Raw genomic sequence first — 25722 nt, 5'->3', positions numbered from 1 at the left:
CCCTATCTCAACACACGTCTGTCTTACCACGGTCCCCTGTCTCAACACACGTCTGTCTTACCACGGTCCCCCGTCTCAACACACGTCTGTCTTACCACGGTCCCCTGTCTCAACACACGTCTGTCTTACCACGGTCCCCTATCTCAACACACGTCTGTCTTACCACGGTCCCCTGTCTCAACACACGTCTGTCTTACCACGGTCCCCTATCTCAACACACGTCTGTCTCACCACGGTCCCCTATCTCAACACACGTCTGTCTTACCACGGGTCCCTGTCTCAACACACGTCTGTCTTACCACGGTCCCCTGTCTCAACACACGTCTGTCTTACCACGGTCCCCTATCTCAACACACGTCTGTCTTACCACGGTCCCCTGTCTCAACACACGTCTGTCTTACCACGGTCCCCTATCTCAACACACGTCTGTCTTACCACGGTCCCCTGTCTCAACACACGTCTGTCTTACCACGGTCCCCTATCTCAACACACGTCTGTCTTACCACGGTCCCCTGTCTCAACACACGTCTGTCTTACCACGGTCCCCTATCTCAACACACGTCTGTCTTACCACGGTCCCCTGTCTCAACACACGTCTGTCTTACCACGGTCCCCTATCTCAACACACGTCTGTCTTACCACGGTCCCCTGTCTCAACACACGTCTGTCTTACCACGGTCCCCTATCTCAACACACGTCTGTCTTACTCCTTCTACGGTCTCCCTGCCTGCTGGACACTGATGCAGTCAGTTCATCTGAGTATTGATCGGCAGGAAAAGGAGAGCTTATGGTTTCGCTTTAAATACAGATAACTCAACGAAGACCCCGCCACCATTCAAATGTATATACAGCACCTCATCTAAGTGTTTGTGCATGCCTTCCTTGACTAAAAAAAAACTACAAAAACAAAAAAGGGAGTACATCACCTCAAACATCTTCAGGAAATAAACATCCACGTTATATGTTATAATTCAAAGCTTAAATAGAGGCATAGTTTAACCAGCACATGCAGCTATTCCATGTATAACCCAACTGAACTCCAAATAACATGGGACCAGTTTCACAAAAAGAGGTTAGGGTGGAGAGAGAGAGAGGAAGAGGGAGAGAGAGAGAAGGGGTCTCTTTCACGTATATCTTTTTAAATATGCTGTTAGAACTGGAAGCCTTTTGTTTCCTTGTTTAATCCATAACATTTGTAATATCCCCCCTCCCAAAAAAGGTAAAAGAACGTATATATTGTCCACGGCACCAGCGCATAGCTGACGCCAGCCTTCTCCTCCCGACGCTCCAGTTCGCCCCATCTCCCAACCCCGCGGCGTTTCCGACCGCTCTTCCGAGGTCGCCTGCGTTTTCAAAACTACCCTTTACAAAAAAAAAAAGAAAAAAAAGAAGGAACACCACAGTTCAGAGAAGTCCAAAGCCTCCCCTCTAGCGGGCGAGCTAAGGAGCGGACGGCTCGCTGTATGTAAGTCCCCTTCAAAACCGGGGTTTCCCACACCTACACCTCCACCATCTCCACCTCACCCCCGTAGTTCAGGTGAGGACGCTGTACTGAGTAGAGGGGGGGGGGGGGGGGCTAGGGGAGGGACAAGGGGCTTGTGGTGTGACGCTGGAGGGGGCTGGTGGGTCAGAGAGAGAGAGAGAGAGAGAGAGAAAGAGGAAGGAGGGTTGGGGTGGGGGGAGGGGTGCAGGGCGGCCCCTCTCAGGAGAAGCCCAGGGAGTTGGCGGCGGCGGCGGCGGCGCTGGTGCGGGTGCGGAGGCGGGACATGGTGTTCATGTGTGTGCTGGAGGGCTTCAGCGGCGCGCTGCAGCCCTGGGCCTGCGGGAAGCGCTGGTGGTAGCGGTCCAGGCGAAGGTACTTCACCGTCACCAGTTTACCTGAGAGAGGGGGAGAGAAGGAGAGAGAGAGAGAGAGGGATGGAGAGAGAGAGAGAGAGAGAGAGAGGGAGAGAAAGATGGAGAGAGAGAAATGGAGAGAGAGAGAGAGATGGAGAGAGGGAGAGAGAGAGAGGGAGGGCGAGAGAGAGAGGGGGAGAGAGAGTGATGGAGAGAGAAAGAGATGGAGAGAGAGATGGAGAGAGAGAGATGGAGAGAGAGAGAGAGATGGAGAGAGAGAGAGAAAGAGATGGAGAGAGAGAGAGGAGACCAGTTAGGCCCAACCTTACCATGATGTGTGTCTGTCTCATAATTCAATCTCACATATCAAACACTCTCATCAGAAAAAGAATGATCAACTCAAAGACGTGACCTCAGACATGTTTCAGCTCAGTGAGCAAGCAGAGGAATTGGTTCATTTCACTTTTTAGGTTCATTTATATTTATATATAAAAGATCAAAAGACCTCTGCAGGGAAAGACGAGATGTTGTTGTTGAGACCTTGTAACTGTAAATCTTATCAAGTGTCTTTTACCGTCAAACCAGGATCCGTGCAGGGCCTTGAAGGCTTTTCCTGAGTGCTCTGCCGAGAGACACTTGACATAGACGCAGCCCTGCGGACGCAAGGAGGGGGGTTAGAATGCAGCTTGACCAAACAATTTTGTAAATCTGACAACGCTTTAGATACTTAGTCTATTTTTATGTACATTCTCTGTTGTAAAGCACTCTGCGCTGCACTTATTTGAACGGTACTAAGCAAATACAATTTTATTATTATTACCATGTTGTTGCAATGGTAGCAGTCTTATATTATACAAGTGTGACTTGAGGTTAAGCCTAGGCTAATCTGAGTACCCAGAAGCCCTCGCTGCGACAAGAACTTCAGGGAACAAGCTACGATATTTGTGGACACCAATGAGAATCCTAGCGGATTTTCAATAGGATGCTGATTGGCCGGCGCAGATAGTGGGCTGTGCAGAGGGGCTGACTTGGCCTCTGATTGGTCACTGACCATAGATTTCCACTTATTGTATTGCTAACGAGCCCTGCACTCTAACGAGCAGTCGGTAGCATATCTGGCACACAAGGTGTGATTTACTTTTCCACATTAACTCTCACTTCTTGGAGGTTTTTATTACACAAAAGGCAAAGTGTACTACCTAAATGAGTTTTTCATTTAGCCCTGACTACACGCTCCCAATGAAATAATGTTCAAATGCAGCTGGATTTGAAAGGTAGACTAATGCTCTGGCTCCGCCCCTCTTTTGTGGCACTTGACTCCAGACTTAGCTAAGGCGAATCAAAAATCTTTTTTCCATAATGATGATGATAAAAGTTCAACAGACCTAAATCAAACAATGGATTTTCTCAGCTCTTGAAAAGGAAAGGACTGACTTAACAAAAAGTGCTGCAGCCTTGTTCTGTCATTAGGCCACATGTGGCGCTGAGACGCACCTCGCGAGAGTTCTTGTCTACGGCAATGTGGACGATACCGTCGTTGTCACTGCACTTCTCCAGGATGGCCTCGTGGATGGCCAGGTGCCAATTCTCTCCCACCTCCCTGAAGACAGACACAGACACAGACACACACACACACACACACACACACACACACACACTATAGGTCATTCAAAGACGTCTGAGTAAGTTCACTGAACACAATAGCATCCTGGCGTGCCACAGCAGTGGGTCATCATTACAGTACACCAAAGATACAAGAGGCAAAGTATGGACACAGACGCAAGACCTGACACTCACATGACTGGATCAAACATGTTTCTGATCTTCAGACATGGCGTGAGGCTGTTGGGAGGAGAGTTCCTCCTGTCCAGAGGGAACGCTGAAACAGACGAGCGATGCGTTAGAAACGACAAGACAACGGCACATACAGAAGCGCCTATCGACGTCCCCACACGCAGTCCAAGACAGAAAGGTCACATCAAGATGGGGGCACTTTAAGCGACACTTCACATGTGCGGAAGGTCACCTTTGCCTTGCCAGACTTTGGAGGGGATGAGCGATATCTTGTCACAGCTGAGGGACGGCTGGATCCACCTCCAAACCAGGAAGTCCGCTCCGCCGATCCGCTGGGACTCGGTTCTGATCCGCGATTCGTTGGCAGAGAGGAAGGTCACTGCTCTGTCCCAGACCTTTTTCATTTTCTTCCTGTGAAGACAGAAAAAGACGCCGTTAGATACTCGCGGACTGGAGTCCATCAGCTGCAGAAAACAATATTGATTCCAAGTACTGTAGAGCAGATGTCCAGTTAAGCTCTACACACACACTACAAAATACTTGAGCAGACAACAAGAACGCTCAGTGCAAAGTGAGTAGGTGTGTAGGTAAGCTGTACTGTACGGTAGGACTGGGCAATGCTCGAATTAATTCATGTTTTGGTTTTTGAGCGGCGTGAAAAAAAAAAAGAGCCTAAATCGCAAAAATCGAGATGAGTGCTTCCTCTGCTGCTGTCATGGTTACTCAAACGCCAGCGCCAGCAGTTCTCTCAGGGCACATTTCAAAATCTAGGTTTTGTCGTCCGTCCCCCCCTTTACTAATCTCTCAAATTATTTCGTTTTGCCTGCCCCTCTCTGCTGAGTTCAGCTGTTTGCTGTTGCACAGTAAACTTTCTCTTTCTCTGCAAGGTAACGAGCAAAATCTGGTATGGATTTCAAAAAGGTTGCTATTCTCACACAACGAAAGCGGAATGGGTTCATTTGGAGATGTGACTCGTCTCTAAGAAGTTCTCCATTTGGGACATTTTCATTAACCTAGCCTGTAGTAGGACATCTATAGGCTAGAGACTGATGCCACAGGCCTACTTGAATGACACAGGCCTCCTTGAATGACACAGGCCTACTTGAATGACACAGGCCTACTTGAATGACACAGGCCTCCTTGAATGACACAGGCCTACTTGAATGACACTAAATGTTTCCACTGTTTTCTAAAACTAAAAGTTCAGTCTTAAGAAGAAAACATGATTCGAAAATAATTTTCTCTCGAGTCCAAGTGAACAGAAAAAAAAAAAAACTGTCCACAACACTGAAAAAAAATAATATAGATTTCATATTTTGTCCGTATCGCCCAGCCCTAGTGTAGCTGTCCTGGAGGGGGCGTTGGTGCTCACCTGTCCTGTGGCTGGAGCAGCGAGTCCCGGACGTGAGGGATGGGCAGGTAGGGCTGCAGCTCCTTGTTCTCCTGGCACGCCTCGTTGTGGCTCCGCAGCTCATCTGAGCACACAATAACAACAACAACAAAACAACAACACTTGGTCAGACAAAGCTTCGTCACACACCTCTGCGTGCAACAAAACACATAGACACACATCTCTCTGTAGATGAGACAGATGACCGTGGTATGTCCGTGATGGAGGGGGGCTCCATACCAATGATTCTTTCCACCATGTCGTACATCTGCCTGGTCTGCTCCTCCTCCCTCCTCCAGCGGTACTTCATGTAGAACACCAGACCCCCGACCAGCCCCACAGCTTGGGGGACGGACAGAACGACCACAAGAAGAGAGAAAAGCAGACAAAAAAAGAAATCGGTTAATAATGAGTTGAGAAAGCAATTACTTTTCAGTTGTTACTGTATGCACTTCAAACACGTCTTGATACTTTGGCCGCCTTTTCAAAAGGGTTCTGTACAGATAGTTCAAGTTTAATGAGGAACAAACTCCCTCATGCAAGTTTACACAAGATGAATTACATGCCCTTTACAACATAAATGTTAAAAAGACAGTACATTCAATTAAATTAAATTAAACTAGACAAAGGAGAGGTCTTCAGGGTCATGCATTTTCATTGAGCAGTCTGCTCAGATAGGGGACGGGAGAGTTCCTGTAGTGCTCAGTTCTTGTTTTCATGGACTGGAGCATGTTGGTGTTTCTCTGCAGGCAGAGGGGTGTGTGTGTGTGTGTGTGTGTGGGGGTGGGGTGGGGTGGGGGGGTGTTCTCTGACCTGCCACTATGAGCAGGACCCTGTGGATGACGGTGAAGAAGGCCCGTCGGAAGCGGCAGGTGAAGGACATCCTGGGGTGGGTGGACTCCAGGCGGGTGATCTCCGACACGTCGCTCACCGCCTCCTCCGGGCTCTGTCCCAACAGTCTAATGACACGCGACGGGACAAGACACAAAAAAAAATCACAAGAGAAAAGTGAGCGATCGATAGTGTGATAAATGAGCGGATCGATAGTGTGATAAACGTGGTTCGTGTGCGTCGATACAGCTGTGCCGTCTTTGGTTAGGGAACAGACGTTCTTTCAGCCAGGGGACTTGGCGTGACCGGCGGGGGTACCAGGTGTCAGAAGAGGGTACCGACGAGAAACGTGACATACCGAATACCGACGTCCTCGCCTGTTCGTATAATCCACTCAAGCGAAGTAAGGATGAAGCCTCTGTAGTCCTGGTTTTGATCCTAAAATATAAGAATAGATCATGTAAACACTGGTTATCAGAACCGGCTGTGCTTAGTTCAAAGGAAAACGCTGCTTTGATGCGTTTCACTTATTCGAGCTCTGCTTTGGTTGAAAAGAGCGCTAGATCAGCACTTGGCGAGACTCATGCATTACTCAAGGTCCAAAACAAGAAAACAAACGCACCACCAGATAGTGGGACGCGGCGGCCATGGAAAGACTCCTGTTGGTCCCGTCCTCCTGATCACTGCAGTCATGATCGCCTGGGGGGTCAGGAGTTGGGACGATAGCATCAGGTCGTGGGTTGGGGTTACGAGCAGTTATCATGGAGAGCAAATGCATTCTGGGAGATCCCGGCAAGCAAATGACACTTGGCGTTCTATCATGTGTGGGCCAGTGTACTCAAGGCATGGTTAACACTTGTTTGTTTTTCAAAATATGATTACGTCGTGCTGCTATAGGTGCTCTATGAAACACAGAATCACAGAAACGCGGAACAGCGGAGCGGCATTGCCGTTCGTTAGATTAGCTCTCGTACCAGCAATGTTAGCCAGGTGGTCATGGAGGTTGAGCAGGAGTTTAAGGATAAGGTCTTTCTCCGTCTTGTTCTGTTAAGGAGAGGGAAAACAGGATGCAGTTTCTGTCAGTACACAGAGAAATATTAACACATCCCATAATGTGTGCAGAGTTCTTAACACTATTACACAGCGGACGATCTTCCTAAACATGACAATATAGCTGCAAATAAGTTGCTTATTGGTGGGACAACAATAAGCTGTCCCTTTGCTATAGGCGAGACAGTATAGAAAAATCATAGGAAAATAATTTACTTACATAAGCACTGTCAAACTCAAGTCCAAATGGGTGGTTCTTAACTGCAAAGGAACAAAACACGTAGCAATTAGACCCAGCCGTGCGATCGACACAGAAGAGGAGGCCGGGAAAAAGAAAGCGCAGTCTTCAAAAGCACATTCTAGTCAAATGGAGGACTTTCACAACATGCTCTGATCTAGACGAGAGGGGGGTGACTCCGGCGCAGACTATCGCCTCACACTTGAGTCACTGTCTGAACACGGAGCTCCGTACTTCCACCCTGGACCCGGCCCAAGACTAGCACGGCCGTGGTGGCGGTTGGAGCGAGCAGCGCCCGTCAGGCACGACGTCTGTCTGCAGACGAGCCGCGCTTAGTTATGCTTGGGAGACCGCCGCCGACGGCTCTTCAGAACAATCATTATGGTCGAGGAGTTTGCAAAAATGGAACATAAATAACGTGAGATTTGATTCATGTTTACAGAGCACATAGTAGACGGCCCACCACTTGAGTTTGACTCGTATAGCAGGCCGCCTGAGTTCACATTTCAAGTGGGCCTACACTTATATATTTCAACAGACATACTGTACAGCGGGCTCATTGTGTATAGTATTGTGTATCAGTGTGCATCACGTGCTTGGCAGTGTGCATCACTGGTAATTTGCATTTCTTAAATTACTTTTATCAGCCAATTATCGCCAGTCTGCAAGTGGAGTGCTTCTATCAGTTTGCCTTCAGAACAGGCATACAAGGGTGTGACCTAGTGTCTGTAACTCAAAGCTCAAAACTCAAACCTTCCTCACCCCTGCATAGCAACCACAGCTTGTGAGTGTGTGTCTGTTTGTGTGACATATGCGTGTGTGTGTATGTGTGTGTGTGACATGTGTATGTGACGTGTGTATGTATGTGTGTGTGTGACGTGTGTGTGCGTGTGTGGTCGTCCTTCAGACCGCCGAGGGAATGGTCGTCAGTCCCAGCTCTGGTCTGCCGTCTCCTCGTGTCTCCAGAGCACCAAACAATTAGGGCAGTTTAGCTCGTCTGTGACCTAGATGTCTGCCACGCGCCCCTCAGTCAGAACCCTTTCCCTGGGAATTTCAGGCACGCCACCGGCTGAGGACCATTACATTATTCATTATTTCCACTCTAAACACTAGCAAAAAGTCTACCCTACCTACAGCTCCGGTACAGAGCACAGATCCAGACGCCGCACACCGGCTGAGCTCAAAGACTAAGGCGCACGTTCCATTTACGCTCGTAAAACGAAAAACCCGCCAGGTCCCACAGAAGCCGGACTGAAGACCCAGCTCAGCTGTGAGATGTGCTGTTGAATATTTCAAAATGTCATGTTTTTTTGTGGATTTCACAGCTCTGGTGCGATCCTGGGAAACTGGAGAAGAGACACCAGAATATGTGTGTCACCTGCCTTTGTTGTTCACAAACTAGCAGTTCAGCTGACTGTAGGTGGGGAGAGGCCAAGTCTAATCTATGGCATCTGCATACTGAACTTCACCTTTAAATGTCTGCTAATTTTGTCTTTAGTTTTTATGCCTTTTTAATGGGGCAGTCTCACCAGTAAATCATGGCTTAATGGTGTGCTACCAAGAGTCTGGTGTGCAGGGGGGGGCACTCCTAGGGTGTCCCAAAGTGCCAATGAGTCTAGTTCCTAAGCCTTGACATGCAAATATGGCTTTCAACTCCCCCGCCATGAAGTGTTGTGCCGAGTTAACGGCGTGCGCCACTTCCTGGCTCGCCCAAGAGGGTGTGAAGGACTGAGGTGGACAACTGTCATATAGCATCACACACACACACACACACACACACACACACACACACACACACACACACATTAGGCTAGGCCTGAGCTAAACTAAACTAAATCCCAAGTCATTCTCTATCAATAAGCATAATCCCGGAGGGGGGTCTGTCAAGAATGAGGAGAATATGATTTCTGACTGGAAATGGACCTATAGGATCCACCCAGACACGTTTCTGTAATCTCACTAATGCCTCCACTTCCAACAGGTATAGGCTCAAATGCTGACTGTGTGTGAGAATCATTATGCAACCCTGTCTGTCATTCAATAAACAGACATTCAGACAACTTCAATAGCATTGTGGCATCACCTCCAAATTCCTAAATCCCAAATCATAACCTGGCTTTGCATCTGATGATCACAAGTTACAATAATTGCATTTAACGTAGGAAGTCAAGTGTATGTTCTAGACACCAGAACTCACAAGTGCATCTCCTTTCTAATCAAGTGACTAAGGGCATAATCTAGTGCTAAAACCAAAGCGCAATAGTAGCAAATTTAACTAATAAGTTAACTAATACCGCCCCTCCCCCGCCCCCCATCACACACACACACACACACAATGGAACATTTAAGACTTATAATAACAAGCGAGCATTTATAAGTAGGCTTTAACATAGATAATTCAGGCTACTTACTAACAACATCCACGTCCGAGGCTCCGGACCCTCGCATTCTCAGGTACATGAGGCCGAGTAGCAGGAAAAACAGGCAGGCCGCCGTCAACAGGAACATGGACAGGTAGTGCGCGCTGAACCCGCCGGTGGAGGATACCTCTTCCCTTTTGAACTGCTGGAGAAGCTCGTCCTCCGGTACCGTGAGCTTATGTTTGAGCGTCGCCTGGCTGTAGGCATGGTTGGGCCCCGTGTGGTTCGAATGGTTGGGCCGGTAGGTCGCGGACAGGGTGTTGTAGCTCGAAAACCGCGGCCTCAGACCGATGCTGAACCGACTAGTGCCGCCGCCGCTGCCGCTGCTACCGGCGGCGCCGTCCTCGCCGTCGACGTGGTTTTTGTTGTAGGACGCCGACGGCGCGCTGCTGCTGTTGCCGCTGCTCTCTCTCATGGCCGCGGACACGTAGATGGACCTCCTCGGGTAAGCGCGGCTCAGCAGGCCGCCGCTCAGGGCCGACTCGCCCGGGCCTCTCTTCTCCTCCTCCTCCTCCTCTCCCTCCTCCCCCCGGCCTCCCACCATGTCTAGACTCCTAGCGCCAGGCGTGTCATTTACTCTGATTGCGCCTCCCGTCTTTTCCTGGCCGCTCTCCGACCCCCTGGCACTTCTGTGGGGAGGAGACGACGGGGAGGGCTTCGGGAGACTCCGTCTGGAGTACAGACGGCGATCACGTTGACGGTCGAGTGCAGATATGTCCTCTTCTTCCTCCTCCTCCTCCTCGTCCGAATCAGAGTAATCCCCGACTAGTTTGCTAGTATTCAGATAGGACGCCCTGCTGCCGTTCAGGGAGCGAGAGTCCCTCTCATTCTCCCCCTCGTAATCGTCCCGATCCTCCGGCTCCTCGTAACCACTCCCCTCCGCTCGACGCGAAACCTCGAGGCTCGATTTACCCCCGTCTCGCCAACCGAGAGTCCCGGATCCGCTCCTCCTGCTGCTCTCCGGTGGCGGTCCGGGAGAACTGTTTCTGTTACTCGCGGATAGTCCTCCTTGGCTCTTCCGAGCGGCGGGGACGGGTGTTCCTGTAGTAGTAGTAGTTGTAGGCCTGGTCTGCGGCGGCTGTTGTTGATACGCGGAGCCTCCTCGGTCTCTCCGACCGCTGTGGTTCGGGCCTCTTTTTTTCTGCGGCGCCTCGACGTCCGATTCGTCGGAACTAAAGCCCAGGACGAACTTCCCCACTCCGACACCGGCACGCTTCTCGTTCAGGGCCGGGCGGCCGCCACCGGGGCTCTTGCTGGGGCTCCGGTGCGTGACGTCATTGCTGGCCGGCCTGGCTGCGAGTCCCGAAGCTCCCGCCGTGTTGCCGCCGCCGACGGTACCGACGCTACTGTTGTTGTTGATGCTGCCGCTGTTGCGCTGTTTTCCCGACCGAGATCCTCGCTGTTGCTGCTCTTCGCGTAGTTTCTTTAATTTCTTCAGATATACGGGTCGTGTGTGCTCGGTGACCGGGCCGGGGGTGAATCCGAAGCGCTTTAACTCGGAGAAAAGCTCCTCGTCCGTTAGCTGCGCCGTCGCCATCTTTGCTCCAAACTCTCAGAAACGCTGTAAGAACGGAAGTGATGTAAAAGTAGCAAGACTGACAAATGTTACGTGTGAAACATGTTGATACGATTTTTATAAATATATTAAATTCATGCTGGTTTTTCATTTGTTTGTGTTGTATTCGTATTTTGCACTTTGTTATTTTGTAGTCTTAAATATAATCCTCTACTGGTGAAAAATGTATTAATATTTTCTGTTTATCCCTAAATCTCTAGGCTGTTAGGCTTAAGCTGTGGACATTTGTCTCAAATACGCTAGAGTAGAGAGTATGCCTAGTTCACTTTTCCGGCGCACATGTGACTCCCAGCAAAGTTTATCTTTGGAAGCCTATGAACCTTATGAGACAGACCCATTGACAGCAGACCACACAGGAGGAGGATGATCCGTCTTACCCCATCCCACCCCTCCACCCGTCCCCTCTCCTCTCCCCTTCACATTCTAGAGTTTTGAGCGGAACCATTGCACGATATTGCCTCGGCCTCATGTTTGATTTGAAGAATTCAAATGTAGTTACTTTACTTGTCATTATTACCATATTATTCCATAGCTTCTTCATGATAAAATAGCCTTAAGTAATATTCATCAAATAGGCTATCATTAGCGTTATCATGCAATCTGTGTAAAATTAGATGAGGTAGGCCAATTTAGTTCACAAGCCAGGCCACACACACAACAAGAATTCCTAATTCTTTGCTAAAACAAAATCTATTTAACTCCTATTATAATGAACAGTGTACTGTATACTATCATGGGTTTATTCCTGTCCCACTGCGCCCCCCTGTGGTCATACAGCCACACTGCAGCTGCCCGGTGTGTACAAGTAGCTTGCGACGCGGCTCAGGCTCCCCATTCTATCAATTAAGAAGGCGGCTGAGTACAGTGCACACCAAAGAACTTCATAGGCTGCGAGGGAGCGAAGATTCGTCATTTTGCTTTAGATTTCGAGGCTGTTCAGAATGGTTACCCAGACACCTGTTTTTCTGTCCCCCCTCAAAACGTGTTTTCTTTTACTTTTGGGGGGTTTGATAGCACAGGCTGCACAGGATCAAGGAAGTTTATACATGTGGATTGATGCCAACCAAGCCAGGATCCTAATTGGTAAATAAATATCGTCTATTTGCAATTAACAAATATTACAATTATAAAATGTCAGCGCCAGAAAAACCTTCTCATGCGCATTCATAAAAGTTAAGACTATAACTTTCAAAGATGTTACACATTTTCCAAAGTTTGAAGCCACTGTGTTATCTAGTTGCCCTTTTGGGGAAGATCATGTAGGAAAGTATTATTTTCACAGGATTTGAAGAAGATATTTTGATCGTGTCGGAGGGGAAAATGGCTCCATTCACTCACGACTTCAGAAAGGCGCAGCAGCGGATGCCAGCGATACCTGTCAATATCCAGCACGTGAACTTCACCTGGCAAGCCACGGAGCAGGTACCCGTCCGTAGCTTGTATGAAGTTGATTTAATACGTGTTAGTCTATGTCGTGTGAAATAGCAACTCCTGTGGTTCATCTCAGAGATAACACAAAATGGTACACTGGTCCTACAAAAAACACATTTCCAAATGATATTAGGCTACTTTATTGCAATATTGATTAGAATGCAAGGTTAAAGAGGGTGCACTAATGGGGTCAAAAACACGGATGCATGAAAATGTCAGCAGTAATAATCTCAGAGTATAATTTAAGCAATACCCCTCCGCAACGCTAAAAGCGTTCATGTGGCACGTTTCTTCATCTACAATTTGCAGGCTTTTACTTCAAAGTGATAATAATTATGCTGTAGGCTATATTGTTTTGGTTAGACGTGGGCCTGTGATATGCGAGCAGTTGAGTAGCAGATTCTGTTTTATTTTTAGAGAGACGAACAGAGTCAGTTTCCTTTTTAATATTCTAATTCCCATCTCTTGCGGTATTTTACATCTTGGTGTCGTAGAGCTGCCGCCACGGATCAAAGCGCAAAGCTGCCGCGAGGCCGCCTCTTCAGGCATGTGCCAAACATCTGGCCCATCTGCGCATTGAAAACATTGGTCAAATTCTCAGACGCGTGCCAGAACCCGCGCTTTATTGGAAGGGGAAAGTTCCATTTGGACTCGCTTCGCGCAAGGTGTTATTGGTTGTTCATAATCTTTGTTATGAGTAACAGGTCTGGCAACAATAGTGGCAAAAGGATTTGAACCACCGCGCATCATGATGCCAGTCCACTTCTTTCTAGATTATGTAGGATCACCTCATCCTGCAGAACTGAAATATCACAACCCTTGGACGAAACTGATTGGCTTGACATCAATTGGTTCGGTTTATCATGAAATATAACCATTCATACACTGTTATTATTTTATGATCAGTCAACCGATAATGCACAGTGCACATCTAGAGGGAGGCATTAAAAACGGCACGCCCAGAAGAGATGTACAGGCTCCTCCACACTCCTCGGCCACATGAGGGGGCTCGTATGGGGTCCCCAGGGGCCACGCGCAGCATTGTAAACGGGTCAGAGACGCATGACCTCATATCTCACTGGGAGGTCAGGCGGCCGGCCAGCCCTTTCACTCATCCCCGAGATGAGTAAAGACCTCTCTTCCCTTCTCCACAGACCTTTACTGTGACACACACACACACACACACACACACACGCATCTGCACCGAGGAGTAGTACTGTGACGTGTGATGATGAAATTGGTGGTATAAATTTGCACGTATGTGAGAATTTGACCTATCTAGCATTGGGTTGTAAGACCAAGGAATCCACATTTTTGGCAGGTGTGTGTGTGTGTGTGTGTGGGGGGGGGGGGGGCACAAACAAGTGATCACCGACTTTCACACTCACATCCACAACCTTTTCTGAGGCGTAGCGTCACGGCCCGTTTCCCATGAGATCATCCTCGGGTGTCACGGCCGCAAATTACAGCGCGGAGAGCGTCAGAGCCGCCGTGTCCTCCGCTTCTCAGCCCGTTTCCCTGGTGCGCTGACGCTGTGCCTGACTAATGCTGTCCACACACACACACACGCACACACACACTGAGATCAGAATCCGCAAATGGCATGTGGAGTCGGCGAATAAGAGGGAGAGCGAGAGAGAGAGAGGGCCCTTCTCTTTCCTGGGCTCTCTTTACCCCCGCACTACTTCAAAGGCAGCCGCCGCGGCTTAGGAACAAAGAGCCGCAGCATAAAAGGCTGGCCGCTCCGCTCGGAGAGAGAGAGAGAGAGAGAGTTATCTGTGTTGGTTATAGCCATTCAGCTGCTGGATTAGGCTGGTTCTCCACACGGCCTGTGTACTTTTCCCTTCATCAAATGGCCGTGCTCTTTTACACTGGGAAATAATTTGCGGAGAGAGGAGAATGGCTGCCTCTACCCCCCTTTTTTTTTTTCTGTCTTTCATCTTTCTTTTTTTTTCTGTCTTTTTTGTGTGTACTTTTTGCCATGCTGCCGCTGTCGTCTGACAAGTGTGTAATTTTCAAAGGGGAATACATTATTTAAGGAGAGCAGCCTTTTGATTCTGGAAGGGGAGCACACTTGTTCTCTCACATAGGGCCTACACACACGCACGCACACACACACACAAACACACACACACACACACGCAAACAGCCAACACAAACAATGCAGCCCTCAGTCCATTCAGTTAGGCTGAATTGTTGTGGTGATTTAGGTAGCGTGACCAAATTGACAGCCCTACTACCGCCAGTGCTTCTGGCGTGTGATGAAGGCCCTCGACGAAACTTTACATCTCAGGCCCAAAGTGTCAGGAAGGAAGATCAACAGATTTGATCTGTTTTATAGCGATAGCTGTTTTATAGCTCCTTTTATATGCTTGTACTGCGATTCGCTGTGCTGCTGGATTTGAGATAACTTTCTCAGCGCTGATATAAAGGTGAAGTGCGGACGGTCACGCGTGCTTCCCTGCGAATGCCGGTCGTTCACTCTTGTTGGCGGCTCTGTTGCAGGCGGAGTACTTCTACGAGTTCCAGACCCTGCGCTCCATGGATAAGGACATCATGGACCACCCGACAGTCAACGTGCCCCTGCTGGGCTCCGTGCCACGCAAGCCCTCAGGTGAGCAGACGAGCTGGCGGGCGACGTGTACATTCGAACCCAGCGGTGGTCACCTAAGGCCTGGTATCCTCCCCTGCAGGTTTTCACTCTGATCACAGGCCAGAGGACATGTTTTGATCACTATACTGTGGTATGGGTGTGTGTGTGTGTGTGTGTGTGTGTGTTACAGTGGTGCAGGTGGGGTTCCCATGTCTGGGTGACCAGGACGGTGTTGCTGCCTTCGAGGTGACTATTCTGGTGATGGATGCCGGAGGGAACATCATTCTACGGACGCCACACAACGCCATCTTCTTTAAAACCTGCCAGAGAGGTGAGAGAGAGCGAGAGAGAGAGCACGGGAGGTAGAGCGGGCCGTCCGATGACCGCAGGGTCGGCGGTTCGAATCCCGGCTCCTCCTGTCCACATGTCGAAGTGTCCTTGAGCAAGAGACTGAACCCCCAAGTTCCTCCCAATGAGCAGACTGGCGCCTTGCGTGGCAGCTACCGCCGTTGGTGTGTGAATGGGTGAATGAGAGGCCATTGTAAAGCGCTTTGGATAAAAGCTCTATATGTAAATTAAGTGTAAAGTTTACCGTTTACCGTTTTACCATTTACATGTTTCAATATCATACCAGCAAATTCATACTGACTTTATACTCTTTGGCCGGGCCGTTGGTTGGGATGGCTCGACCAATCGCCGACCCCCGAGAGAGACCGCGTTCAGTACGCCACAGCGGCGGCGGAACGCGAGACGCACGTTGTCGCAGACACACGGACGCGAGAGAGCAGCGCATGTGTCCGATTGGACGGGACGGAGGTGGGAGGGCGGGGTCAGGTCCCCCGTCCGTCATTAGCGGGGAAACGGTAATTGGATCTGATCGGCCCAACTGCACGCCTTCGACGCCGCCGCCGCCGCTGGGCTGGATCAGTGGGGCGGGCAGCCCCTAATCTCCGCTGGGCCCCGGAGGACGCTGGCGCTGCTTTGTGACCCGGGGGCGGAGGGGGCGGGGCGGGGGAGGGTGATGTGACCTGCCAGTCACCGTTCGGCACAAAGGCCATAGCTGGGCCATGATGTCATGCGAATGCTGCCAGCTGCAAGCCACGGGAAGCAGGAGAGCTGGACTCTGTATGAACCGTCCCCAGTTACACACACACACACACACACAAACACACACACACACACACACACAACACACACACACAAACACACACACACACACACAACACACACACACAAACACACACACACAAACACACACACACACAACACACACAACACACACAAACACACACACACACACACACAACACACACACAACACACACACACAACACACACAAACACACACAACACACACACACACACACACGGCACAACTAGCTACTACTTACATAAACAGAGAGATGGATTTGCTGTACTGTACACAGAGATGCACGCACACACACACACACACACACACACATGCAAACACATGCATGTACAAACACATGCACACACACAAACCCTTCCCCTACAAGTGGCCCAGCCTCTCATCTTACAAACACACACACACACACACACACACATACTACAGCCTGACCTCGGCATGTATACATGGAGGATCTACTGATCCTTCCGGCCCCTGTTGCTTTCAACACAGGAAGCGAGCTCTCAGTCGCAGCATATCTCAGTGACAGCTGTCCGACGCCTCACAAACCGTGACTCGGGGGGCAGCAGCGCCGGCGGGAAGTTCGGGGCACTTCAGATCAGTTACAGGAAGCAGCGTGCAACCAACCGGATTCCGACAGCGAATAACAGGCTACATGATCTTCTCCGAAGCGGCTATGTGGCGTCACGGAAGAAGCACGAATATCCAGCGATGGTACGCCACAGTGATGAACTCTGTTTTTGATCACCTCTGAAGCAAAGTGTTAAAGCCGGGCATGTAGGATAATAAAGGAGATAATTTATTGATAGTTAGTTGAACGTCGGCCATCGATGCTCAGACGTAGCAGCGTTGTCCAACGCGTTTAAAGGTCAACTGTCAGGTTTTTTTTTTTTTGGCGAGACAGAATCCTCAGTAAAGTCAAACCAGACTCTCTCTCTGTCTCTCCAGATGGGATTCGTCTCCTAAGTGAACGAGACAGGCGCACTGCCTGACAACACATTTCCCTACATGGGAGAAAGAAATATCGTCGCCGGCGTTTGCCAAAGGCAACCGGTCATCTCTCGCAAAATCGCCTGGACGCTGCTCGCGTTTGTCGACGCAGAGGAAATTGTCCGAGAAACAATAAGTCTACTGGCTGTTTGTCCGTTGTCTTTGTCCGACAGTTAGTCTTTTATAGTAACTAAGGGCCACATGGTCTTCGGAGACGGTATTTAGAAGAAAAAGATTTTTCATACTGCTATGGGGTCTGTGAACTGAAAAGGGTACAAAAGTGTTTGACAGGACTGTTGACATTATGCGCCCACCTCAAAGACTTCCCTTAAAGTTGTTTTGTGAAGCACGGGTACCCAGAGCTTTGAACCCACCCTTGTTATGGAGCTCAATGGCATCTCAGGAGTGGAATGTCCGCTCGCCTTGAAGTGGTCTTTGGAGATGGCAGGCTGTGGATAGTGTCAGAGAGGGAGGGGAGTGGAAGGGAGACTAACCCCACCATTCATATACAGCTTGGTCTCCCCCCTCACCTCTCTCTCTCTCTCTCTCTCTCTCTCTCTCTCTCTCTCTCCCCCTCCAAAGCTAAGTGTCCTGGAGGTTGTCGAAACGGAGGCTTCTGCAATGAGAGGCAGGTGTGTGAGTGTCAGGACGGTTTCTACGGCCCGCACTGTGAGAAAGGTACAGTCGACCATACCATAACCGTACCATAACCGTACCATAACCTTACCATAATGATACCATAACCATGCCATAACCATACCATAACCATACCATAATGATACCATAATGATACCATAACCATACCATAACCATACCATAACCTTACCATAACCATACCATAACCATTCCATAACCGTACCATAACCTTACCATAATGATACCATAACCATGCCATAACCGTACCATAATCATACTATAACCATACCATAACCTTACCATAACCTTACCATAACCATATCATAATCCTACCATAACCGTATCATAACCTTACCATAACTGTACCATAACCATACCATAACTGTACCATAGCCTTACCATAACCATGCCATAACCATACCATAACCACACCATAACCATACCATAACCATAACATACTGTAACCATAATATAAGAAGATCTTATTCATGCCATGGTGTTTAAAGATCAAAATATCTGCGCTTGCTCTCTCTCCTTTAGTTTGAAAGACACGCCTTACATAACTGTACAGCTGTATCCTTCTCACTGTCAATGCTGTCATTCAATATCTGATCGGAAGGGCTGATTACCATGGATACCAAATCTCAACAAAAACAATGAGTTGTCAAACAACGCCCAGGATGACACATAAGATCAGACTTTAGACAATAAGATACCCATCATGCACTTGGATGTATCAGAGGGTGGGGGAAGGTTACTGTACGGCTGTGGTCATTTCACTTCCCCTCAGGGCAGAGAAACCCCCCCAAAAAATCATGGAAATTACAAAGCACTGTAAAGTCGGCTTCATGCAGACTAGTTAAATGGAGGCCAAACGTATTTTGGAGGTTTTCCAGACTGAAAAAAGAATAATGACCCATCAGGTTGGGTGGCACAAGCATGTGTTTTTCATCTATTTACAGCGTTAAAGAGTGGTTTTGGAGAGCTGTGTCCAGACTGTGTTGAAAATGTTTCAGTTTTCTCTCTCCACCTCTGTGTCGAACTATGTGAGGCACCTAGACAGAATACCGTCCGCTGTATCCCTGACGTCTAGTTTACTTGGCTTCTATAGGCAAACATATACATCGTTTATTAAGTAAATCACAATTTGGTTAAAAATACATACAAATAAAGATATGGTCTCACCCCTCACATAGCTCTCTTTTCCTCTTGCTCTCCTGCCCTCCTTCTGTCCTTCTCTCTCAGCTCTGTGCTCCCCAAGATGTCTGAACGGCGGCTTGTGTATGAGTCCGGGGGTGTGCATCTGCCCACCGGGTTACTATGGAGACAGCTGTGACAAAGGTACAATCTCACCTGAAGGCTGGCAAAATCAAATCTTCATTTTAGTATTATTCTCAGTCTCTCTCTCTCTCTCTCTCTCTCTCTCTCTCTTTCTCTCTCTCACTCTCCCTCTCTGCAAAATAAATGTAAGTGTAAATACCGTTACAGTATGCTATACTATAGTTGTATATGTGTGTTTTCCTCCCCAGCAAACTGCAGCACCACCTGTTTAAACGGAGGCACCTGCTTCCACCCAGGGAAGTGTATCTGTCCCGCCGGTTATGAGGGCAGCCGCTGTGAGCTGAGTGAGTCCCGCCCCTACTTACCACCTCATCCCTCCATCCCTCCATCTCTCCATCCCTCCATCTGTCTCAGTGGCTACAGGAAAAAGTTAGGACCTCCCTCGATATTGTCACCTAGCTGTGACGGTGACATCACCCCCTCCAAAACCCCAAATAAACCCCCAAAGTGTGCTGTCACTTGGATGGTAAGTAGGAGGAGCCCTGTGCAGGGTAAACAAGTGATGTCATGTGATTCGACCGCCACTGTGGGTAGAGGGAGCAGCTGTGGCCCCGCCCACAACGGCTGTTTGTCCAGAGTAGCCATTAAACAGCACACTGTCCTCTCTGCTCTCATGCCAAAGTCACGGAGCTTGACATTTATGGCAGATTTAGAAAACCCCACTGGTTACATGTAGGATAAAGATGTAACCGAACTGATGCAAGTGATGACGTAAGAAGGCAATCCGGTCCATTGAAACCGCCTTCCAGATTGTATCCTGGTGTCATAACGGGCCACAGCTCAAAGGAGGATCTGAAGACAGGATGTTGGTTCCATCGTCATTCATCCCAGTTCAAAGTCAGACCCACCACTGCAAGGCCCCACATCTGACAAATTATCATACACCAATATAAAAAAAAAAACACTTTTCAAAAATTAAACATGAAAATAAGCGATATCGCATTAAGCCTCTGTGAAGTTGAAACGCTCTTTGAAAACAAAAGCAAAAAAAAAAAAACAGGGAGTAGTTACAGGCTTTGTGAAGTTGCTCTTTTTGTGAAATCTCTCTTTTTTTTTGTCAAGCATCCCCCTATTGTCTCTTTCCACGGATATGAATTTCATTGATATGTCAGAGAACAAAGGTGCTGTTGAAATTCAGTAGGTGTTGATCAAATATGCAGGTGGAACACAATCTCTTAGATCAATCCCCTCACGCCAGGGCCCTGCTTTTGAAAGGCGTTGAATTTCCTCTTTACACCTCCACTGTCGTTCTCCTAGTCTGGGATTTTTTCCCCGTCGTCTGCGGCCCCCTCTCACCCCCCCGGGCCCCAGGGATCCCTTTCATTCTGCCGTGAGGTAATTGGTAGCTTGACTCAACGACCTGCAAAGTTGGACTAAAGCGACTCTTTGGCGTCTCATCATCTTCTGTCTTTCAGACCAGACGATGATGGATTTATGCTCTTTTGACTGCTACTGTTCCAGCGACATGTGTGGTACTGTGTCAAATGTAAAAAAAAAAAAAACTCCCTAGGTATCTTTCACTGAAACACACCTCTAGGATATTGCTGTAGTCCGATGAGGGCGTCAGGCCGAAAGGTTAGGTTTTAAGGCCACAGGCTTGACAGTTTTTTTTTTGTGGCCGTTTCATAATAACGTGGAACATTATCGCCTGTTCCAGAGTCTCAGTCCTTAGCTTGTGGCTGTGTCTCCAGGTAAATGTCGCCAGCCCTGCAGGAATGCTGGGAAATGCACAGGCAGAAACAAGTGCAAGTGCAGCAAGGGTTTCCATGGTGACCTCTGCTCCAAGGGTAAGTTTGCCGCGGTCTGTCTGGGCGCATTGTTGGTGACTATTACCTTAGAAAGGAGGCCAGCATACCGGATACAGTAAAAAGAATTTGGGACATTTGATAATACTGTACTCATTCTGCTACTTTGTGTGGTGTGTGTGTGTGTGTGTGTGTGTGTGTGTGTGTGTGTGTATGCGTGTGTGTGTGTGTGTGTGTGCGTGCGCGCGTGTGTGTATGTGTGTGGTTGTGTGTGCGTGTGTGTGTGTGTGTCCGTGCGTGTGTGTGTGTGAATGCATGTCTATATGTGTGTGCGTGTGCGTCCGTGCGTGTGTGTGTGTGTATGTGTGCGTCTGTGTGTGTATGTGTGCGTCCGTGTGTGTGTGTGTGTGTGTGTAGCTGTCTGCGAGCCCAGCTGTGGGGCACACGGGACGTGCGTGGAGCCCAACAAGTGCCAGTGCAAAGACGGCTGGCATGGTCGCCACTGCAACAAGAGTGAGTGAGAAATGCTATCGCCCCGCGACGCTAACGCCCTCTTAATACCCCCCCCCCTTAGACACCGACAGCCCTTCCCCGAGCCCGGCCTGCTAGAAGCCTCCTAATACCCCCCCCCCCCCAGACACTGACAGCCCTTCCCCGAGCCCAGCCTGCTAGCAGCCTCCTGTCCTGTAAGATGATGAGCATGTGCGGGGCCGCTGTAACACAACACCCTGACCGGGCCGGTTCCGGCTCATGGAAGCGTGAATGAACAGAGACGCCCGCGTGGTCCCCCCCCCACCCCCCCTCCCCTCTCTGGGGTGGAAAACACCGGGCCACATGTTAGCCAACGACAGGCCCGGCTGGGGGGGGGGGGGGGGGGGGGGACACGACTAGTATCGAGTAGTGTCGCCTCAAGGCTCGCGACTTTTGAAGTAAAATTTTAATCACGCACTCTCCATTACCCCTCCTACTCTCTCTCTCTTGTTCTCCCCCACCCCCCACAGGATTCCGCGGGGGGGCATCCAACGGTCATCGGCTCTCAGGGCCCAAACACAAGCAGCAGGCGTCCTCCGCTAAAGAGCCCAGGGACACGGCGATCCCCCAGCGTCCAGCCGAGACCAACTACGTGGTGTGAATGGGAGGCTGGTTCCTGACGACCACAGACGACCCCCCCCCCCACCCCCCTCAAGCCATCTCTCTGCGGTAGCCAACCAAATGTCTTTTTGTTTTTTATAGCCCCAAGCGCCACAACCACCACTAGCAAGCTACCTATCCCACCTACCACAACCTAGCCCATCCCCCCTTCCTTGAATTCATTTGTAAGGTTTCTGTTCGTTTTAATTTCCACTTTTATTCTTACTTGGCTCTCCTTGAAAGAGTTCCTTTCAGATAGCTCATTGTCTGTGGAGGGAGTCTGCGTGGGTGTTAGTCATTGTCAATGCGGTGTCTGTTCACCTGGAGGACGCTCTAAGAGGGGGTGACTCATAGTTTTGGTTATTGTTCCGTGATGGGGGACGATCTGTGGCGTCATCTACTCTCTGAGCCCTGAGCAGAGGCGGGTGTGGCCTCACAAGGGGCGAGGGCAGACACCACATTCCACCATTTTGGAAACAAGATGGTGCCTCCCCCTGTCACGCGTTAGTTGTCCATGGGGTCAAGGATGGAAGTTTAAGATTGAAGACTGGGGGGGGGGAGCGTCGAAAGCCAAAGAAAAATCCATTTCAAAATACGCCAACCAAACATCTATTGAAGACTGCAATATACTGTATAGCAATTAACAGCAAAGGCATGGGTGGGTGAGCCCAAGAACTGAGACACATCCCAAATGCATTGGCTCATGCAATAAAGTACAAGTGGCATGTTTTTAGCTCCTTAAACCGGAAAAAAAACAGGAAAGACATACGTCTCATGCCAAAACACTGAGCTCTTCATCCAGATAGTCCTTGACCGTGCAACTTGATATCTCTTGTCGTTCCTGTTCAAGTTTCCACTCGCAGATGAATATGTATCCCAAAACCATACTAGTTTACTTTGACATTTAGGTTAACCACATGTTTTGTGAACCACTTTTTTGTTGTTGAATATTTATCGTGTAGTTTGCTATAGATAGCATAGTAAAGTAAGGTTAGACTTTACCTTAGTACTTTGTCTCTTTTAAAAATAAAAAAAACATTCACTTAGTGTTTTTTCATATTGTTTGTAACATTATAACACAGCACATGAACTGCCTAATATATCGTCAACTGAAAATAATCTACAATTTCCATGTATGTAATGTAATGTATTATCAGAATAAATGACTGTAAATGATGCATTTGTTTTGTGGTTGATGAAAAATTGGACATGAATAGATTTTACTAATCCATCACATGGGTGACAAATCGACATCGGCATTATTACAGGGAGTTGAGAGCTGCATGGAGGCGGGTAAACCCCCCCCCCCCCCCTCGGTAAAGGCCTGCGTGTGGTTTTTGGGCGCCGCCCCAGTTGGATTAACCCAAGCCACATTTCCAAGGAGGAGATGCCTCCCCCCTCCCCTACAGGAGGGCGGCGCTATAGAGGGATACTGGTGAAGGTCCAGGGGATTACGGCAGGACGGAAAGACACGATCCCTTCACACCCCGCACGTCTGGCTTCGTCTCCTCGCCCCTCCGTCGGGACTGTGATCGGGGCGATGACATCAGAGGGTGGTGGGATTTAGAAAGACCAGTATCAACAATATTGATATTGTCAACCATCAGAGACTCTATTATGAACCCCTTTGAAAATACTAAAGCCGGTTTCCTGGACCTAGATTAAGACAAATCCTAGACTCAAAACCATCCTCAATGGCGGATATCCAAGACCGCCGTCAGGAAACTGCCCGTGATCACATGATAAATGTGTTGGCTATGTACCATGAGGCCAACATATAAACGACATCCCATGGATGTATACACAGTCCAGAACCAGGGCTTGAAGCTCTTTTCATATTCCCAGCGTACAGCACTTTTCATCAGCTGGGTTTCTGCCGTGCCTGCCTACCCCTCATTTAAATCAACAGCACATTTGTATGCTGGTTACACTCTATATCCTCCATGCTGGCTTCATCGTTTCCTCATGGCGTGGTGAAGGAGGTGGTGGAGGAGTACATGGGGGGGGGGGGGAGTATTTATATGTGGGAGGGGGTGAAGGAGGAGGTGAGGAGTATGTATATGCGGGAGGGGGTGAAGGAGGAGGTGAGGAGTATTTATGTTTGGGAAGGGGGGGTGTTGAGGAGTATGTATATGTGGGAGGGGGTGAAGGAGGAGGTGAGGAGTATTTATATGTGGGAGGGGGTGAAGGAGGAGGTGAGGAGTATTTATATGTGGGAGGGGGTGAAGGAGGAGGTGAGGAGTATGTATATGTGGGAGGGGGTGAAGGAGGAGGTGAGGAGTATGTATATGTGGGAGGGGGTGAAGGAGGAGGTGAGGAGTATTTATATGTGGGAGGGGGTGAAGGAGGAGGTGAGGAGTATTTATATGTGGGAGAGGGTGTGAAGGAGGAGGTGAGGTGTGTGTGTGTGCATGCGTGTGTGTGTGTCCGTTTCCCGACATTTGATCTTAATTACTAGTACTGAGAACCAAGAAATAAAGTTTAAAAAAAAAAGGTCTTTCTCCATGGTGGCATTGGGGCCTTGCTTTAATTTGGCTGTTGAGTTCTGAAAACATGGAGGGATGTTGTTTTAGTATTTCTAGAGAGGTCTGGGAGGAAACTGGAAACTCTGAATCAGATGAACATTATTTTTGTCAGCCTGACTTGATTATGTTAACAACATGATGCATACTGGGATCCGTGAACATCTAGAAAAGTAACCAGTATAGGCAACAACATTTGCCCTCAGAATGTCACAAACCTATCGTGAAAAATAGGATATTTTTTTCTTTTCCGTTTCATCGTTCCCACTCATATAACAGTCTAATGCAATATCCTGTGCAGGATAAATATCTACTCCCACTGATATATTGGATTGCACTGAGTAGCAGACTCAAGTCATCGAACAAGAATTTTGGAGTTGAGCTAATAGCTCTATAAAGTAGACGGTTGAAACCACCTGCTGTTACTAATGAGCTGATCCTCTGGTCTCCTGGCAGGCTGACTACCCTCTGCTCTAGGCCCATTTCTCCAGGCTGACTACCCTCTGCTCTAGGCCCGTTTCTCAAGGCTGACTACCCTCTGCTCTAGGCCCGTTTCTCCAGGCTGACTACCCTCTGCTCTAGGCCCGTTTCTCCAGGCTGGCTACCCTCTGCTCTAGACCCGTTTCTCCAGGCTCATACAGACTGGCTAGCCCCCTGCTCTGGGAAGCCTCTGTTCACCGACTAGGGTGATACAGGCTAGGTGAACGTTCCTCCTCAAGTTCCTTCCATATTGACTGATTCATATCTTGTAGACATGGGCTATGGCTACACTCTCAATATTTAGTCCACGGTCAGCCTGTCGAGGAAACGATTTAGGCCCGACTACGAGCACCGTAGAGGCCCCTTTAGTGCAACATCACGAGAGTGATGACTCCTGGAGACCAACGTGGAAGCTTGTGTGTCTGCACCATTGTGAATGAGAATGGAATCTCCTGTATTTTAAGTTCCCACCTCTCAAACCTACATAAAGTCAATAAACTGTGATGTTGGGGACTAACATGCGGTTTATTTTGCACACATCACAAAGCATAGGACAGGACACTCGATGTGGA

The 25722-nt window shown here is 48.9% G+C and overlaps 2 protein-coding genes across 2 annotated transcripts; one reads left to right on the top strand and one right to left on the bottom strand.

The window, feature by feature from the left end:
• Positions 1 to 1702: 1702 nt before the first annotated feature.
• On the bottom strand, positions 1703 to 11096 carry lemd3 (LEM domain containing 3; the record flags this gene model as incomplete). The annotated part of the gene is made up of 13 exons (XM_084447706.1): positions 1703 to 1878; positions 2411 to 2489; positions 3331 to 3436; positions 3634 to 3715; positions 3863 to 4041; positions 5003 to 5105; positions 5261 to 5362; positions 5834 to 5979; positions 6210 to 6289; positions 6474 to 6550; positions 6826 to 6895; positions 7122 to 7162; positions 9551 to 11096. 13 exons carry the CDS (start codon positions 11094 to 11096, stop codon positions 1703 to 1705), a joined length of 2787 nt encoding a protein of 928 aa, XP_084303832.1.
• Positions 11097 to 12076: 980 nt separating this feature from the next.
• On the top strand, positions 12077 to 22149 carry wif1 (wnt inhibitory factor 1; the record flags this gene model as incomplete). The annotated part of the gene is made up of 10 exons (XM_084447705.1): positions 12077 to 12218; positions 12418 to 12557; positions 15072 to 15180; positions 15350 to 15490; positions 17878 to 17973; positions 19177 to 19272; positions 19461 to 19556; positions 20964 to 21059; positions 21435 to 21530; positions 22019 to 22149. The coding sequence occupies 10 exons, from the start codon at positions 12077 to 12079 to the stop codon at positions 22147 to 22149; spliced, it is 1143 nt and encodes a 380-aa protein (XP_084303831.1).
• Between the last annotated feature and the right edge of the window lie 3573 nt (positions 22150 to 25722).

Source organism: Borostomias antarcticus (genome assembly GCF_949987555.1).
Source record: "Borostomias antarcticus genome assembly, chromosome: 13".
In the NCBI taxonomy this organism is placed as follows: domain Eukaryota; kingdom Metazoa; phylum Chordata; class Actinopteri; order Stomiiformes; family Stomiidae; genus Borostomias; species Borostomias antarcticus.
The sequence above is the reverse complement of the archived record's forward strand: the minus strand, read 5'-3'. Positions and strand labels throughout refer to the sequence as shown.